This window comes from Daldinia caldariorum, assembly GCF_022478825.1.
Source record: "Daldinia caldariorum strain CBS 122874 unplaced genomic scaffold F4812scaffold_17, whole genome shotgun sequence".
NCBI classification, from domain to species: Eukaryota; Fungi; Ascomycota; class Sordariomycetes; order Xylariales; family Hypoxylaceae; genus Daldinia; species Daldinia caldariorum.
Genome location: NW_025953053.1, coordinates 393,918 through 411,302, shown reverse-complemented (window position 1 = coordinate 411,302; position 17,385 = coordinate 393,918). Strand labels below are relative to the sequence as shown.

Below are 17,385 nucleotides of genomic sequence, written 5' to 3'. Positions count from 1 at the left end.
AATCATAATACCTCGGTAAAACTCCAACTAAATAATGAAAAACCTCCAGCTCCCTAACACATCAACTAGAACCAAAAAATTATTTAATATGTCGGGCTGAGTGATATATTTGCCAAACAAGGGAGCCATCCGCTCAGTATATCACACTTCGGTTCCAGATCGGCACTTCCTCAAAATTTTCGACATTCAATCTAAGTTTACCCCTCTCATCAAGCCAGGCGCCTTGATCACTAGCTTTGAGACCGTAATTTTCATTCTCCGTAACCTCGTTCTGGCTTACGCCCATCGGATCCTTGGCGATCCATATCAGAGGCGTTGGGCTCGTGAGTGCGGGGTTCAGGTACGCTTTTTGGAGTTGCTCTTCCGTGTACTCCGGGACGTCCTCCTCGCTGTTGAGCAAGTCCCCATCTCGTAACCACGACCGCATGGCTTGGTACGAAGCGAAGACCTGCGGTTCGAAGAAACGAGCGATAGGATCTATGACGCGCTGTGCGATTGTTTTTGGTACATCTGCCCGCTGTGCTAGCTGCTGAATCCGGGACGTCGACTGCAGTTGTCCTTCTTCGGCAGAAGCCAAAAGCGGGGTCGACTCGTCGTCCCTCTCGGCTAGTGTAGCGAGGTCAGACGGTAAAAATTTCTCAAGTGGAGAAAGATACCTGTTTGTTAGTATGTTATAAAGTATCGTCACGATGAATAACAGGCCGGTTATAATGGACGGGCCAGTTGCTTTTCTCAAGCTAAAAAGACCGAGCAAGGACAGCTCAGCAATGTATACGCCTGTCAGAAGGTGCTGTAGCGCGAGTGTATAGGCTTGACCTTTTGTGTCTATCTTCGGCTGGATGACGAAAAGGAGGTTATAACGGTAGGAGAAGTAAAACAAGGCTAATCCGGCAGCCGCGAAACCTAGTACCAGTGGTGCAATACATGAATATGCAATCGCTATGAAAGATAGGTAAGTAGCTAAAACAGAAGGTAAGAGTGGGATCTCTACTAACCGATGATTGCGAAGTTAGCGAACTGTGAAACTTAGCATTGATCTATGGTCATTATCCGAATTTGGGGTCTTACTTACCTTAGGGAACAGCTTGCCCCATGCGATTCCTTTCATACTGGTATACCGATTAAATTTCTGACGTGGAGTCTTATCAATGAAGTAGTCGCAAAAAAGATAACTTAGAAGATCAGAATAGTTAAGTAAATTGTCGGCAGCTGATGTAGTGCCCTGGATAATAAAGTACGTGAGATAAAAGTTCGACGCCTTAGGAAGTTGCCTCGCTAGAAGTTCAGGGATAGATGTGGGATCTTTAGCCCGTTCCATGAGCTGGGCAGCCACCGGTGCGGCCCCGGAGAAAACTGTAGTGACGAGAAAAACTTGTGTCACTTGGAAGATGTAGTACCATTTTTGGACCTTTAGTTCAGCAGCAGTATTGGTAGGACTACCGGTTGATTTGAATATGTCTGATGATAGTAAGTATACTCATTCATCGTTAAACTTGGACAGTCAAGTACTTACATCTGAATATGCTAGGCACAAGCTTGCTGAGCCAACTTGTCGCTAGTGGTGGTATTAAACCAGATAGTAGGCCAATGACTGGTTTTGGCAAGTCCTTCAGAAAGCTTAACCACTCCACATTATTGGCAAGATAACTAATGTTGGAGATCAAGCCGATAATACTGCTCGGAATGGACCAGAAACCAATTAGAGCTATGACAATAGTCAAAGCTGTGCCCTCTTCGGATATGCGGCGAGCGGGAGGTATAGTGAGATTATTCCATATGACCTCTTGCGGTGAAATACCTAAATATCTGGGAGATAGAGCTAATACATTACTGGACACGACTTGCTGACAAGCCCGATGAGCGTCGGCGCATGTCTTGAACTCAACAAATACAGCTGCCGCTCCGTTAGTATGACCAATTTCATATGCGTTGCGCGCATTCTCGATGGCTGCTTCCTCCTCTTTGATCTTCTCGCGTAGCCATTCAATACTGTCAACTCTCTCATTCAGTGGTGAGATGTCTGGTTTATGCCGTGGCCTGATAGACTTCTTCATGGAGTCTTGAAGATCCTCGTAGCGTAGTTGGTTATTCTGTGAGCGGGATTTAGCCCGTTTCCTGCCTTCCCGATTGGCTTTCCGGATCAGAGTCATTTCCGCAGCCTCAAGCTGCTCGACTTTTGACTTCCGTTTCGAAACTAGACTCTCCAGTGCGTCGACTTCAGTCGCAGGCCAAATACGTAAAGCACTATCTCCAAAGTAGCGCTGCATGTGATCCTCATCGAGAGCGTCTCTTGGCGCCGATAAGAAAAGAACGGTACGCGAAGAAAGACGTTTTGCAATGGGTTTCGATAGAATCCAGGCCTGACGAAGGCTAATAAGCCAAAGACGCTCACGGGCAACCGTGAACATCACGAAACCAAAGAAGACACAGGCCAGTATTGCGTGGGCATATAGGTGTCCTTTTTTCATAACATTTCCAATGCCAACCTTGTCAAGTTCTGTTGAGGAACCACCCCCAGTTGCGTTGACCGGCAAGAGTATGGGCCAGGTGAGGCAACAACCGACGAAGCAGATGAAGATAATTGTTCGCAAGAAACGGAGATAAAGGTATGCATCTAGAGACTGGTGGTACAAGACGAACTTATCCGGAACCTTGCGCATAGTATGGACCCAATCGAAATATGATCGACCCGTAGAAGGAGTCCGGTCTCTACGAGATATTTAGTCTCTACCTAGGTAGCTATCGTAGTCACAAGTTGGAGGAGGTATGGACGTACTTCTCTGGGATGCTTCCAATGAAAGTTCTGGGAGCATAGATATTAGGATACCAACGTCGAATGACGATGAATATCGCAACGAAGATGAGGCCCGTTACCTCCCTGGGTTAGCGAATGTACGAGGTATGGTCACGTATATGCACTTACCCACGTGGGAACAAACGCGGAGATTACGGCGGCCAGGGATGCCGAGCCTTTTGGCTATAATGAATGGAATATTAGTCTCTATTAATATGCGATAGTTCTTAGGGTCATGAATGGTAGACTTCACAAGCGATGAATTTGGACCTTGGCTACCTAACTCTAGGTATCCTAGGGTATGCTATTAGTTGTAAGAGGGCTTACCTTAGTTTCCATGGCACTCAAACTATTATGGACTTGGCTAGAGCCGTATATACCTCTATGAAATTCCATTTTCGCGATTTAATTGTCTTAACCCAGAATTCGTTATACTGCGCGTAGTCTAAGCGAATGGCAAGGACTCTTGAATTTGGAGACGCAGTTTGTAGACATAACGAGATTATTGCTGAATAAGACGCGGTCTAGGATAGTACATGAAAAATAGGTCTTCGCAGGTAATTAGCGAAGCGAGGTATAGAAAGATTAATCATCCAAAGCGATCGTGTAGACGTCCAACTTGTGGATGTAGGATTGATGGTTTGGTATTAAGGCGTCGATGACGTATGGATCCGTACACGCGTTTTACATATGTACTGCGCATGGATGAAATCAGGAATACGTAGATGTGGCTGGACGTGGCTTGACACATGCAACTAACCAGGTAAACCCTTTTAAACCATTCAAGTGGTTCCCCCTTTTTTCTCTTTACTTGTTCCGTATGGTATGGAAAGCCTTAGATCTAACTCAACTAATATTATACAAGTTATACGCCGTACCTAATTACAAATACGTAATAATATAAGTTCTATTTTCTCGGCAAACATGCATTTTCTTGACTTCTTAGTAGGGAAAGGCAGTGCAATGTCACCCCGTCAGATCTTCAAGCTTAATAAAAGAATACGCCGTATACGCCGTTTAAGTGGGGCCGGCGCCGTTGAGCCATTCAGCAAATAGCTTCATTAGCCCTACGGATGTTACGGCGTATCTTTTACTTGCTAAGCAAAGTATTTTCTCGAATAAAACACTCAGAGATAATGAATTGGATCGACGCCGGGCGCTGCCCAGCCTCAGCTTCTTACTCTGATAATCTCCTGGCTGGTGTATCCTTGTTATGGTTGACAACAGTAGCACTACATGCAATCGTATATATATATATATATATACCTGTCCTCCCATCCTGCATCAAAATATGATGTTTCCTCATCGCAATCTAACCCAAAGGCAAAACTTTCCTTGTGAGCCACCATGATTTTTCGCGTTCCATTACAGCTTTCCTTTATCGCCCTATCTCTTGCCCAAACCCAAGGGGCTTCGAAACTCCAATGGGGCCCGTGCAACAAGACCGAGGTCCCCAGCGAGGTCCCCGTAGACTGCAGCGTCCTGATGGTCCCACTGGATTACACTGAGCCGGATTCCGACGAGAAGTTACAGCTTGACCTCGTCAGGGTCCCCGCCCCTATTAAGCCTTCTAAAGGGAGTATTCTCTTCAATTTCGGTGGACCTGGTGGCACTGGACGAGATCAAATAGGTATTAAGAGCTTGGCGGATGAGTTGTTGGCGTGAGTACAGGACATATAATCTTGGCTTAAGATATGTTATGCTGATATACCTTTTTAGGCTTACTGGTCGCCAATTTGATCTAATCGCATTCGATCCGCGGTGAGATTTGATCTACTTCCATCGCTTGGGCTATAAGACATATGACTAACGACTCCGGATTCTATAGCGGTACGCATGGCTCTAAAATCCCTATCCAGTGTTTCGAAAACGAATGGGACGCCTGGTCGTATGTTCTAGATCTGGTACCAGCAAATTCATCTGATGTCGAGTTGGGAAAGCAATGGGCATATGCATCCTCTATTGCAAATACCTGCCTCAGGACGCAGAACAAGACCGGGAGCTTGGTTAGCTCTGCCTTTGTGGCGAGAGACATGATGCAAATCGTAGACGCTCTAGGAGAGGATGGAATGCTACGATACTGGGGTATGTCAATCCATAGTGGATATACTGCCGTAAGCTGACGATGCGTATCAGGTTTCTCATACGGCACAACTTTGGGAGCGACTACAGCTGCTATGTTTCCCGACAGAGTCGAGCGGATGATTCTTGATGGTGTCCAAAACCCTCACGAGTATTACCATGCACAGGCGTAAGTCGAGCGATCGATCAACTGCGGATTCAGAATACTAAAGTCTAACAATTGGTGTTACGGTAGTGATTTCGAAGAGTTTTCGGATGCAGATAAAGAGTTCTCGGCTATATTTACGGGCTGCGTCGAAGCCCGCGAGAACTGCGAATTAGCGAAAGGCAACAACAAGACGGCCGCTGAGCTAGAGCAGGCCGTCTGGGACCTCCTCGACATCGTCAAGTACAGACCAATTGCGCTCAAGTCATTTATGCTCGATTACAACAACGTGAAGTCTATTCTCGTGGAGGCCCTCTACCATAGTTCTCTTTGGCCAGTCCTTGCTCGGATACTCAACGGAATTTTGACCGAGCAGTACGACCTTGTCAACGACCTGTTTGAGGCCCTGATGCCCACAACCACCACCATCGATATATTTAAGCAGGCTCAGCAGCCACAAGTACTTTCCGCCATTCACTGCAGCGACAACATGGTGCGAAGCAAGACCTTTGATGACTTCCTTCCGGCTATCCAGCGTTTATACAACACTAGCAGGATTAGTATGCAAACCTAATACTTTCCCTTAGCATGAGAAAAGTCGTTCGATTCATACTTTCATCATTTCTGATTGGTATCCCATACTAATGGCATTGGTATAGATGGAGACAGGTTAATATTCTTATACAGCGCCTGCGCGCAATGGAAAATCGAACCGAAAGAGCGATACACGGGTGACTTCAACGTTAAGACGAAGAATCCGGTGCTCTTCATTGGCAACACTTTTGACGGGCTCACAGCACTTGTTTCGGCCAAGAACGTTAGTTCCACTTTCGAGGGTAGTGCTTTGCTCACGGTCGATGGATATGGTGTAAGTTACCCACCTATCTACCTACCTATCCCTCTTACTACGGACTTGCTTGAATTACGAACTTGTCGGGTGCTGATACTCCAAACAACAGCATTCCTCGTTAGCCGCCCCTTCGGCTTGCACCATCAGAACGACTTCGGCGTACTGGGCCAACGGTACCCTCCCTTCTGAAGGAAAGGTCTGCGACTCAGCTCCATTGTACTCAGGTATTACCTGGGAAGATATCATCCAGGAGGTATACGGCAACACTACCGCTCCTGCTAAACGACAGGTTCCCCATCTGTCGAAACTAGGGAACCCTTTAACCCCTTCTTTCATCCCCAGGTAACAGATCTCATCGGGTGAGACCAGTTGACGTTGCTACATTGATTCTGTCTTCCTTTGAGCCGTTAGCTTCTTCACATAACACATGGAATTTCTATGTTAAATAGATTAGGTACCCAAATCCTTGGGTTATAACAGGGTTACGATGTACCTTAGACAGCTTTCATTTTTCTTTACTGTATTGATATTATTGGCGACCCACTTGGCTGACTGGTTCTCAACCTTTATCGCATTTGAGCGCCTTTTGTGAAGTCCACGAGGTTAAATGTAGAATTTTCTAAGTCACAGTTAGTATATATATCAGGTAAGGTAGGTAGCTGGTACTCTAGTAACCTAGGCGTGATAGACAACCTACCTAGAATCATTGGACAATGCAATTCTGGTCGTCAGTACCAGCATTAGTTCTAAGTCTTTTGAATCGAGGCGCCAGGTTATCGGCATCGTCAGGATAGGGATCAGCATCTGCCTTTCTCTTCCCTCGTCTGGTATTACTATCACTCTGGGGAGCGGTTGGTTGAGGGGCTTTCTCGAAAAGTTCGCCCATCCTATCCATGATATTTGATAGCTTTTCCTTAACTCCATTGCCCATCCTCGGTGAGTCTTTCTCGAATGCCTGTTTCTTGACCAGCTTTTTCTCGACGACCTTCTTCACGGCTTTGGGCCTGGAGGGGGTTTCTCTCTCGGAACCTCGCGTTTGGAACATAATCGAGATAAGATCCTGCTCAAAAGTTAGCTACATCTTAACATTACTCCAATAACCACCTAGGTAGGTAGGTAAATACTAACCAAAGCACTTCTCCGTGGCAATGAGTTTAGGATGGCCCCTTTCGTTTCTTCCTCACGCCAATGCATTAGATCGTTCATTGGATTTCCGAGGTGGAACGGATACGGTTTTCTAGTCTTTGCGCTAGGCAAGGGATTCGAGAATGGGAGCATCAAGTCCGTGATGTCGCGACCAGTCGAACGGGCATACTTCAAAGCATAGTTGGCCCCCAGAGCAGCTAACGCATCGGCTCTACTGTTCCCTTTAACCCCGACATGCCCCGGCGTCCAGTGGACCTCGACCTTGCAGCCTAGTTTCAGGAGTTTTTCGACTGGACATGCTAGATCTTGGTGGATTTCCGGTTCGTCGAACGGTTTGAACTCTAGCTTGGTGCGGCAGTAGCTGTAATGCAAGTTCTGGATCCCGGAGAGCCCGTCGGTAATGACGATAACCTTGGGCATTGAAGCGCGCTTGCCAAAGCCAAGATCTGGACATCGACCGACCCAATCCATCATCTCGTAATAGGCTATCCATAGCCCCCTATGCAGCGCTATGACTTCCAGATCAATATAATCGGAGATCCCTCTTGACCCGTAGGCTGCGTCGATCCAGTTGTGATCGCGACCATAGGTGCGCTTGTAGGTAATCCCACAGCCAGCAATGTTCGCTCTATGATTGAAGGACGCGTCGGTGAACATGATAAGACGCGGAGATGCGGGATCAGATTGCGTCTTCATCGCTTGAACCGCATATCGGATGGCATCCACATGGCCTCTTGCTACAAATGTGATTCTGGCTTTGTCGTCACTCTCGCCTTGATATTGTTCAGGTGTCTCCATCTCGACCATCTTGACGAAATCATTGAGTTCGTTCTTAGTAAATGAAGGAAGCTGCTTTAATCCGCCTATCTGTAGCCTATCGAAAGGTAGCTTTGGTCGTCTGGGTTGCCGCATGATCCAGGCGCCAGAGTTTGCGTCGAGGTTACTGGTACCACCATTGTCGGTCGGCCGACCTCTTTGGCTGCTTCGTTCATTATCCATTGTTGAATGCCGACACTAAATGCATCTGTTTTTGCCTTGGTGGAGGGAGAGATTGTGGAGTTGTCAAGACGGGACTATTCGCCGTGTTACTCAATCTAGAAATCTGTCAGGTGCGCGGATGAAAGGTGCCTGGAAAATAAGACGTAACATTGGAGAATCTGAAGGAAATAAAAACGTTTCCGAGGAGAGAGACGTTGTAAGGAAGTCACACGTGCTGTAAATTAAAAAAAAAAAAATCGACGCCGGTCAGGCAAACTTCTTGTTCCCTAGCAACGCATCGTGAAAGACGCGCACTGCGCACTACGGCAACAAACCCCTCCTAGTGGAAAAGTCAGCTACCCCACGGAGACCACAACGATTGACCTTATGCGATATTCCTTGAAAGCATGTCGTGACTTCTTGGTAGTGATTAGCATTGTGAAATAATTTGCATGTTGTTGCATGGCATGGGGTTGTGTTGCTAGGTGCCTAAATCACGAGCAAACATTAAGGGGTAAAAAAAGATCGTGATTTTGCGTAACGACCTTTTTTATTGAATTCAATAACGACAACAATGCTGAGTACTACGTCAATTAATGGTCAATGTTTATTTTTACTTAGGTCCATTTATAGGTGTTAAATGAAACTTGAATAATATTGTTTCTGTGCTGGTTTCGCATGTTGTTGTCGCCAAGAGTAGATTCGACTTTTATATTTGCACGCTAGGTAAGATATTAGAAATACTATAACCAGATTATTCCGGTCAAAAATTCAAGCGTGGTTCTTTCTTCATATATTTATGCTCCTGGAACTTTGTATAGTATAGGTAGCACAGCATAAGTATATCATTGGTAATATTCAACTTAATAGTAAAGCATGATGCGCCTTTGATTGAGCCCCGATAGAAACCCGAAACCTCCAAGATATACATGTTAAATGCTTAAACACATATGAGTACCTAAACTACTGCCTCCTGTTATATATAGCATTGAAATATGAAAGCGCCGTCGAAGCTGTATTCTGTATGTGAGGGTTGGTTGGTGGCGGCGCAGAGTCGTCGTTACGAGGTATGTCTTGCACTGTCCCCTGAGATAATGTTCGCGAAGAAGTGGGCGAGTAATTTTCCGTCTCACTTTCGTTTTGATTCACGTACCTTCTTAGGTTAGCATAATAGGGCGTCACAGTTTTGGGGGACGCAGGCTCCAGTTCTTGTGCCGAAGAACCATCCTGATCATTTGGCCTATCGCTAGCATCTTCTGTCCAGGGACGTCTTATTGCGCGGGCAACATAAGGCAGCTCTGCGGTAGCAGTGAGCTGTGCCTCGGTAGGAGCACGTGGAGATTCGACCACATCGCTATCTCCAACATCATCATCGGAGGCATTGTTATTGGAAGTCTCTCCTATCTTCTCAGCTGGCGGCTCGGCGAAAAGATTTCTTATCAATTCGTGATTCGGGATGTCTTCATCTGGTGTGCTGTCAGGAGATGCTTCAGATGATGTTTCGCGGTAGATTGATTCGAAGCTATGAAACACCGGCTCGGTTATATTTTGAGGGATGCTGTCATGATCCTCAATAGGTGGACTTTGGTGAGATGTTTGACTAGCCTCAGAATATCGAAGTGTTAATACCTGCAAGTGTCCTTGTGTTTGACTACCCCCGGTGTCTCGCTCCCCGGTACCAGACGTCTGTGAAGTCGATCCGTCAAGTTCCATAGAAGGAGCAAATGAGCTTTCGTTATCATCGTGGGCTTGTCGATTCCGATTCTCTGTTATTAGATTCAATCGAGCCTTGAATCTTTTCGCACTTAGGTATCCTGGCATCATGGAGGACATAGGAGCATTGAAGTCGAAAGTCCTGAGGGACTTCGCGGGAACCCAGGCATACGTTGCGCCGACAGGAGAAAATTCCCCTTCAAGTTCCACTCGATCCCACCTGATACCTTTGAAAGACATGACCGGAAATTTCCGATCGGTAACTTTAGGTCCGCCGTCATCGTAGTCTGTCTCCCATCCTAGTATCTCCTTATTTGAGGTGTTGTATATGTAACAGGGTGGAATATACCTCGTAAGGGGTGTCTCATGAATTGACTTGGAGATACCTATTACGTTAAAACTACCGACGGGAAGAAGGACTGCTGCATATTCGCCTCTAAGAGGGCCTTGATGGATCTTATAGATCTCGCCAACGATCGGATCAGTGATGCCTCTAAAAATCGTTCTGTTTTTCCTTTTCCTTTGGACACGTTTCCTTACGATAACAGCTTCTCGCTCTTTGTTGCGGCCGTTGCTTATCTGAGCTGTATTTGAACATTCGCCGCCTTCTGAAGGGTTTCCACTTCGCACTCGTTGTCGCTTCTGGTTTGGTTGCGTCGAACTTGGGTTTACATTTGTACCTCCTGGTAGATCATCATTAGTCTGCTCAACTAATATCTTGTAGAGTACTAGTAACGCGGGATGTTTGCTAGTTTTAGGGACTGACCAACTTCAGAGATCCTAGGCCGTTTGCTTGGAGACACACTAGATGTTGCAAGAGGATGTTCCCATTCATCGCTAGACACATCCTCTGAATCGATCACGATCGGATCTGAAAGTAGGAGCCCTATCTTATTGTCTTTTTGTTTAGGCGAAGTAGTTTCTGTACGTCCTCTTGCCACGTCAGTTAATTCTCTGTCTCCTTCGCCTTGGTTAATCGGTGCCTTTCAAAAGTCAGCCGTTAGGTCTTCTTGCTCAATAGTGCCATACTAAAGAATGAATATTCTACTAACAGGCGAGACCCTCAGATAAGGCTCAAGTTTTCTTTTGCGCTCTTGCTTTTCCTGTTTTAGGAGGTCATGAAACTTTTTCTTTTCATCCTGGAGTTCCTGTTCCATGTCCTTCAATTCATTCTGCTTCCTCTGGAGCTCTTCTTGGAGCAGTTGTAGTTGTCGCTGGCGCTCTTGGATATCTTCTTGCCGAGCAATTCGGTTACTTTCGAATGTGGCCCATGCATCCTGTTGTTTCTTTAGATATTCCGATTGAATTGAGTCGAGTCTTGCTAATGCAACTTCATATGGATCATATTCGTCATGCTCTATGGACATTTCCCTTCGGGAGCTGCTCATCATCTTGAAAGAGTAACTTATCGACTGCGTTGCTTATATAGAGCCTGGTAATTATGACAAGAAATATAGAAAATTAAAGACTAATCTCTGATTTATAAAATGAATTGTACAGCAGCTGGTGTATATGAATGAGGTTTACCACCATCCCGAGTGCAGTGGCGGAATTTACACTTATCAAGTGGCAATTAATGACAGAATTAAGTCCAACTCAGGATTTGGTAACAATTTTATGTCCCAGAACCTCAAAGTATTGAGCGGTTAAAATATGCCTAACTATGACAAGCTAGCCTGAAGCAATAGTACTTTATAATCTGTGTGCGTACCTATTCGTCAATCAAGGGAGTATTCGTGTGTTTAAATGTTACTCTTCTGAAGGATCCGGCCTATACAGGCCTCATACTGATGTTCCCCGTGCGGGGCTTTACAGAAAATGTATCAGAAACCATGCAAAGAATTTGAATAAGTGGTAATTAATTTGCCAGCTCATGGTTTAGGGGTAGCCGCAGGAAGACTACAGTAGAGAGTGAAGGCAGAATCGTGATCGTACGGTTCTCATCACTCGAGGGGCTTAGAAGTGGTGTGGGTCAGGTTGCATCTTGGGTCACCTTAATGCAGGACGTCGAATCCTGCGCAGCCAACATATACCCGGTACCGTATCTCTACTAGTTGCGTGCCGGCATAGATTCTATATACTCACGGCCCGAGTTGAAATAGGCCAAAATCTTTCCCTACCTAGGTGTTAACATCCCCAGGGGCTTTATCTTCTCAGGCTGTAACGTTTCGCTTGCGTTCGACACATAGATTCACTATTCATATTTTACCTTTCGGCTTTCCATTTCAATCTTCATCTCATAGTTTACAGAATGAGGGTTGTTGATGCGTTATCAATCTTCTCTTTGCAGAGATGCACGCAATGGTAGGAATTAACGCAATTATGCAAGGGGATAACACTGCTAGGACTCTCGTACTAGGACTAACTTAATGCGCTTCGCAAATTGGTCATATGGGCTTTGAGTTTTAACTAACAGATTGATTGATATATAATCGAGGCTCTGACTAGTTATTATTCACTCACCTTAGATACCAGGTACCTAAGGAATGATCACAAGGTTTGCTGTATGGGTACTTCAAAGTAACCTACCCTTTTACTCATTTTCTATCTAGAACGTTATTACTATGGACACAATCTGCAGCTTTCCATGGCTTACGGCATCCCATGAACGCTTCACTGAAATATACCTAGAGCAAAAAGCTCTAGATCTCCTACGAGTGCATAAGCTCAAGTGTTTTCAGCCGCACAAGTATCGAACATGATGCAAACATGTTTTAAGAATAAGAAAGTCCTAGACATTACAGTCAGACGAAATCGCCCGGCTTTGTCGTGCTTTGTTAGAACGTGTATTACGTGTTAGTTTGTGGCAGCATAGCCAGCCTCACCGATGACTGACTATATTTTCGTGTATCCGCATCAGGCTTCCGTCACTAAGCTCAGAACTAAAGCGATTGCTCCCCCGAATTCCGCCAATAAAGGGTGCCATTTCAGCTGACATCCCATGGCTTCGCCCCGCGGCGAAGATTACTTCGACACGTGCTATTGGAGAATCTCGATTTTGACGCTTACGCTTAATTATTTTCTACTCGACGTCATGTAAAGTACCGAAAGAATTGTGCGACAATCAGGATTATCGCTCCTATAAATATAGACTAGACGAGGGTAGCCTTGATGTTGGTACCCTTGGTTCTCTCTCCCTTCTCATCATCCCCTTGCTGATTTCGCAGAACATAGCATTTCTTGGGCGACGTGGATTCATACTGATTCTAATACAATTAATCATTCGAGAAAAAAAAAGTTCCAACTTGGAACGCACAGCCTCATCATGGCTCATTACTACGATCATCACCACGAGAGCCACAACCAGGCCCAAAGTCTAGCCAACCGTTTCACGCGGGAAACACGTCACAGCGAATATCCCACGCAATACATAGTAAACGAGGGGAAAATGACTGTGTATGAAAGATCGCTTAAACAGAGCAACGCGATTATATACAACGCGCCAGGCTCGACCCTACGGTTTGTGCCGTCGAGGTCTCCCACAAATGCCAAGGCTAAGCACGACTCCAATCGCCCGCCCGAGTCGTATTGGCGCACGACGGCCCCTCCGATCTACATGTGCCACGGGTGTCGGCGGCGCCAGATATACTACGGAGCTTACTGCCACGATTGCACGGCTTTGCGCTCAACCGGCGCCCTCAAGAAGAAGAATAAGCAGCAGACCAAAGAACATCGGCATGATCTTCGTCTAACTTGGGCCCCGGATGACAAGTTGATTGAGTGGCATTAAGTGCACGCGGCTCCGTCACGTTTTAGCCAAGTCTAGAGACCACCTAAGGGTACGATGCGGATATGGAAGAGGGCGCTTTGTGGTGACAGCTGTCTTCTGTTTCTTTTTTTTTTCCTTCTTTTTTTCTGCTTGACAGTTGAGCGTAGGCGTTTATTAGTTTGGGGTTGACGCAAATTATGACTAGCATAATGCTTTGTCTTGGTTTCAGGTTCTGTATTGATACCTCTCAACTTCTCCCATGATATATGAAAATGACATTTATGACGAGATGAGTTTGAAATATGTGTCAAGATAGGAAAGCTGTTCGAAGAGGATTCTTACGTTCAAGAACCAAGTAGGATGCCGCTGAACAAAATGTGCCCTCTCCTATGAAGACATTGTTAATCGCGTGTGCCAAGAGGCTTTTATAACTCATCATTCCCCCTAAATGTAATCACCAGATTTCTTTTGGTGTTTTGAAGTGAACGGCATATACCGAAATCAACTTCTACATTTGCGTTCTGTAATAACAGACTCTACTTGGACACTAGATTGTATTCATCTGCTAAGCCGTAGAAATGTCGGACGATATTAAAAGCAGCTTCGGAGTGGAGCTGGAACTCCTGATAGGCGTCAGAAAGCCAGGTCGAAGGATGCGTACTCCCCGAATGTTTCAATTATCCAAGGGCTGGCCAATCGAACCCAAGCCGGGGGGCGGATCAAGCGCAACATTCGTTCAAAACCTAGTGCAGCAAGTCATTGATACCGCTGTTCAAGGACATGAGGGGGATCGCGTTATAACCAAGGACGACCAATTAGATGGTGTAGATGGAAGTCATCTGAAACCGTATACGGCTTGGAGTGTTGGGAGAGATCTCAGCGTTCAGCCAACTAGCGAGGAAAAGGATATGAATGGGTTTCTATGGCAGGATCTTGAAGTCAGATCGCCGGCACTCTTTGCTACGGAAGGGTCTTTCGCCGAGGTTCATCATATCGTCACAATTCTTTATAACAATTTCTGGATATATGCTCCAGAGACCGCAGGCTTGCATATCCACTATGGAAGAGGCAAGGAGTGGATACCCGTCCGTCATCTGCGCCGAATAGCTGCTTTTCTTTTCGATGCTGACCCTATTTTGACGCAGATGCATCCTCCTCATCGTCGAGAGCGAGGCTATCGAGATCACTGCCCAAGTAATCGATACTATAGCGTCTTAGCACACGGTATATCAGCAGCACAGGTGAGTACAAACCTTAGGTTAATTCTTGACGAAGGAAATTATGAGGAGGTCCCGGCCGAAGATTCATCTGGGTCTAAACCCGAGAAAAAGGAGAGTCTTAAATTTACCACTATTTTTAAACGAGGCACCCTCCAAAGCTATTCTTTTGATAGGAGGTACTTCACGGAAGGTAACGTCGGGCGGGCACAAGGGGAATATCTGCCAGGACGTCGGATGGATAAGCCAATAGACATCGTAACTGGGGCGCGGGAGCTCTTATCAGCCCCAAATGCCCTAGTAGTATCCGCTTTGATGAAGAACCCAGTACACTCCCGTAGTGCCTATAATTTCATGGCCTACAGCCCGGAAGGGTACGGTGCGGTGCAGCTGTTCGGAGCCACGCGCCCTCCAGCAATAGAGCGTAAGCGGACCATTGAATTCCGGCAAGCGGCAGGTACAGTTGATGCCGACGAAGCCGTAGCACACACGAGAATTGCTGTGCGTTTAGCTGAATTCGCGTGTGAGGTTGATATGAATTCTCTGTGGAGGGTAATATTGGAACTTGCAGAAGCTGAGGTAGACCCGAAATGGTATAACATCTTTGACCTGCTTTTTGATCTGGGTCTAGGTAAGGAAGCGCGGGTTATTCAGAGACAGATGGCCAAGCATCGAGGGATAAGAATTATAAATGAAGACCTCGGCACGTTTGAAGAATCACCAGTGACCCCCTCTCGTTGGAGTAGGTTTACGTCTTGGTTGTCTCCTCCGACATCACCCGTACCAGCACAAGATCAGCTGAAGAATCCCAAGACAAAAGCTGCTGATTCGGTGGAGTCAGTCGAAGGCTTTAGGAGTAGTATTTTCCCTCTCTATCGTTAAGGGAGGTACCATAAACAGCCAAAACTTGCTAAGGTGAAATCGACAAAGCTCTTAGGGAGACTTGAGATGTCGATCAAATAAATCTAAGGCAAGTTACTACTCAAATTCGAAGAATGTGAAAAAAAAAGAATTGACAATATCTTAGACTAATATTAATTGTGGCTATGTTGTTATTGACCAGTCGTTTAGCACAAAGAGATTGAGAATTCTTCCAATGTCTTCCAACAACTTGATGCGCTAGAAGGTGAGTCAATAAACGAATCCCACAAAGGGGAGAAAGGAAATCCGATAGAGGCTAGAAATTACAGGTAGACACCTAATTTTAGGGAAACACATGGTTATGTTAAAAAAAGTATTAACGATATTATTAATGGGTGCTCTTAGGGGATCTCAAAAGGGGGAGCCCAGAGAACCAAAATAAGACGCTGCGTTCAAGCGATGAGGCTCGTCTAGTAGTCTAAATGCAACCGACCGCAATTTTATTCATGACCAACATCCTCGGAAACCAACGATATCATACGACTATGCGTATCATTATGAAATAGGTATAAATGCAAACATCTTCCCCTGCCACATTCCTCGCTCATACCGTCTCCTTGCGCAAGGGATTAAGTTTCATGGTGAAGCTGTTCTGAGCAGCTCCCGCGTACTGATCGACCTTCGCATTGATACCATCCTCGACCTTATTTGAGTACTCGTCGATCTTCCCGTTGACCTTCCTGCCAACAAACGTGCGGAAACAGCCGTAAAGGCCGGTGCAGAGCCAGAAGACGCAGTTCACAAGGTCGATCCAGACGGCGCACTTCATGAGCGTGACGCTGGTGCCCTGGTACTCGTCCTCCTCGCGCTTGAGGAAGATGGCCGCGAAGGTGCCGAAGACGGCGATCCACAGGACGAAGAGAATCAGGTCCCAGGCAAACAGGCGGTGCGACTGCAGACGGCCGAAGGGGTTCGGGATGGCGTACAGGAGACAGGTGATGCAGGAGAGGCCGGCGACGAGCAGTGCGTAAACCCACGCGGGCGACTGGCCGTTGTCGTGTCGACGATCGTGGTCGACGCGGCGCCCGTACAGACCACAGACGACGATGGCAAGTGCGAACTGGATTCCGCGGGCTATCCAACGCAACCACGTTTCGTAAATGTATACCTGCTTGGTGGCGGCGCCTTTGCCGAATCTAGTGACGAGGGATTTGATACCTGCCATGTTTTTTTCCCTTTTGCTCGTTCTCTCTCCCGACTGGGTACTATGTTTTGTTTGCAAATAGGCTGAAAGTGTCGATGACCCCAACGTAAACTGGAGGAAAACAAGTAGGCGACTAAAAAAAAGGCCGTAGAAACTTTTCAAAAGAGGGATTATTAAATAATTATCTGCCGGCGATGCTAAATGAGTGCAAAGTGAATCAAAGACAACCAGTGTCGTATGCGTTAGAGCAATGATGGATGAAAAAAGTGTACAAGAAGACTCAGTCCTGGAGGAACAAGTGAATGATATTTAAATGTGAAAACAATGGAAAACACCGCCATTTTTCTTCTAATAAGTCTGTGAAACCCATCGACAAACAAGCGCCCTACACTCATACGACAGCGTTAACAAAGAAAGATCAACTGGTCTTGAAGCTTTCAGTCGTTTGTAAGTTCGAAAGACTTCTAAATCGGGAGTTTTCCCAATTGAAGCGCTGCCGACCAATCGAAGGCTTGGTTGAAAGTGGTCTGTGCTTGTAGTTTTGTCCCTTGTCCAGCGGTAACAAAGAGAATGACTGGCTATGGCACTGTTTGAGTTGAGACGCAGGCGCTTAATGACCTGTCTCAGGCTATGATATGGGTTTATTACAGCGCTAATAGGCGCGACGATCCATTGCAGTGATTCCT

At 46.1% G+C, this 17,385-nt stretch overlaps 7 protein-coding genes across 7 annotated transcripts; 3 read left to right on the top strand and 4 right to left on the bottom strand.

The window, feature by feature from the left end:
• Positions 1–10: 10 nt before the first annotated feature.
• F4812DRAFT_440973 (DUF221-domain-containing protein) lies at positions 11–3,429 on the bottom strand. The gene is made up of 7 exons (XM_047935193.1): positions 3,122–3,429; positions 2,924–2,977; positions 2,777–2,874; positions 1,514–2,709; positions 1,073–1,458; positions 996–1,017; positions 11–939 (listed from the first exon to the last, which is right to left on the bottom strand). The coding sequence occupies exons 1-7, from the start codon at positions 3,188–3,190 to the stop codon at positions 134–136; spliced, it is 2,631 nt and encodes an 876-aa protein (XP_047787239.1). The 5' UTR covers positions 3,191–3,429; the 3' UTR covers positions 11–133.
• Positions 3,430–4,141: 712 nt separating this feature from the next.
• Positions 4,142–6,217, top strand: F4812DRAFT_462246 (alpha/beta-hydrolase; the record flags this gene model as incomplete). Its single annotated transcript, XM_047938006.1, has 7 exons — positions 4,142–4,455; positions 4,514–4,555; positions 4,623–4,879; positions 4,931–5,045; positions 5,112–5,581; positions 5,681–5,889; positions 5,981–6,217. 7 exons carry the CDS (start codon positions 4,142–4,144, stop codon positions 6,215–6,217), a joined length of 1,644 nt encoding a protein of 547 aa, XP_047787238.1.
• A 357-nt stretch (positions 6,218–6,574) lies between these two features.
• F4812DRAFT_466817 (uncharacterized protein) lies at positions 6,575–8,038 on the bottom strand (the record flags this gene model as incomplete). The annotated part of the gene is made up of 2 exons (XM_047938576.1): positions 7,000–8,038; positions 6,575–6,931 (listed from the first exon to the last, which is right to left on the bottom strand). The coding sequence occupies exons 1-2, from the start codon at positions 8,014–8,016 to the stop codon at positions 6,575–6,577; spliced, it is 1,374 nt and encodes a 457-aa protein (XP_047787237.1). The 5' UTR covers positions 8,017–8,038.
• Positions 8,039–8,683: 645 nt separating this feature from the next.
• F4812DRAFT_440968 (uncharacterized protein) lies at positions 8,684–11,676 on the bottom strand. Its single transcript, XM_047935192.1, has 3 exons — positions 10,761–11,676; positions 10,475–10,691; positions 8,684–10,391 (listed from the first exon to the last, which is right to left on the bottom strand). The coding sequence occupies exons 1-3, from the start codon at positions 11,097–11,099 to the stop codon at positions 8,959–8,961; spliced, it is 1,989 nt and encodes a 662-aa protein (XP_047787236.1). The 5' UTR covers positions 11,100–11,676; the 3' UTR covers positions 8,684–8,958.
• A 1,260-nt stretch (positions 11,677–12,936) lies between these two features.
• Positions 12,937–13,653, top strand: F4812DRAFT_440958 (uncharacterized protein). Its single transcript, XM_047935191.1, has one exon. The coding sequence runs from the start codon at positions 12,974–12,976 to the stop codon at positions 13,436–13,438; it is 465 nt and encodes a 154-aa protein (XP_047787235.1). The 5' UTR covers positions 12,937–12,973; the 3' UTR covers positions 13,439–13,653.
• Positions 13,654–13,717: 64 nt separating this feature from the next.
• On the top strand, positions 13,718–15,807 carry F4812DRAFT_466807 (uncharacterized protein). The gene has a single exon (XM_047938575.1). It carries the CDS (start codon positions 13,996–13,998, stop codon positions 15,514–15,516), a length of 1,521 nt encoding a protein of 506 aa, XP_047787234.1. The 5' UTR covers positions 13,718–13,995; the 3' UTR covers positions 15,517–15,807.
• Positions 15,808–16,860, bottom strand: F4812DRAFT_144616 (uncharacterized protein). Its single transcript, XM_047929657.1, has one exon. The coding sequence runs from the start codon at positions 16,718–16,720 to the stop codon at positions 16,100–16,102; it is 621 nt and encodes a 206-aa protein (XP_047787233.1). The 5' UTR covers positions 16,721–16,860; the 3' UTR covers positions 15,808–16,099.
• Positions 16,861–17,385: the final 525 nt, after the last annotated feature.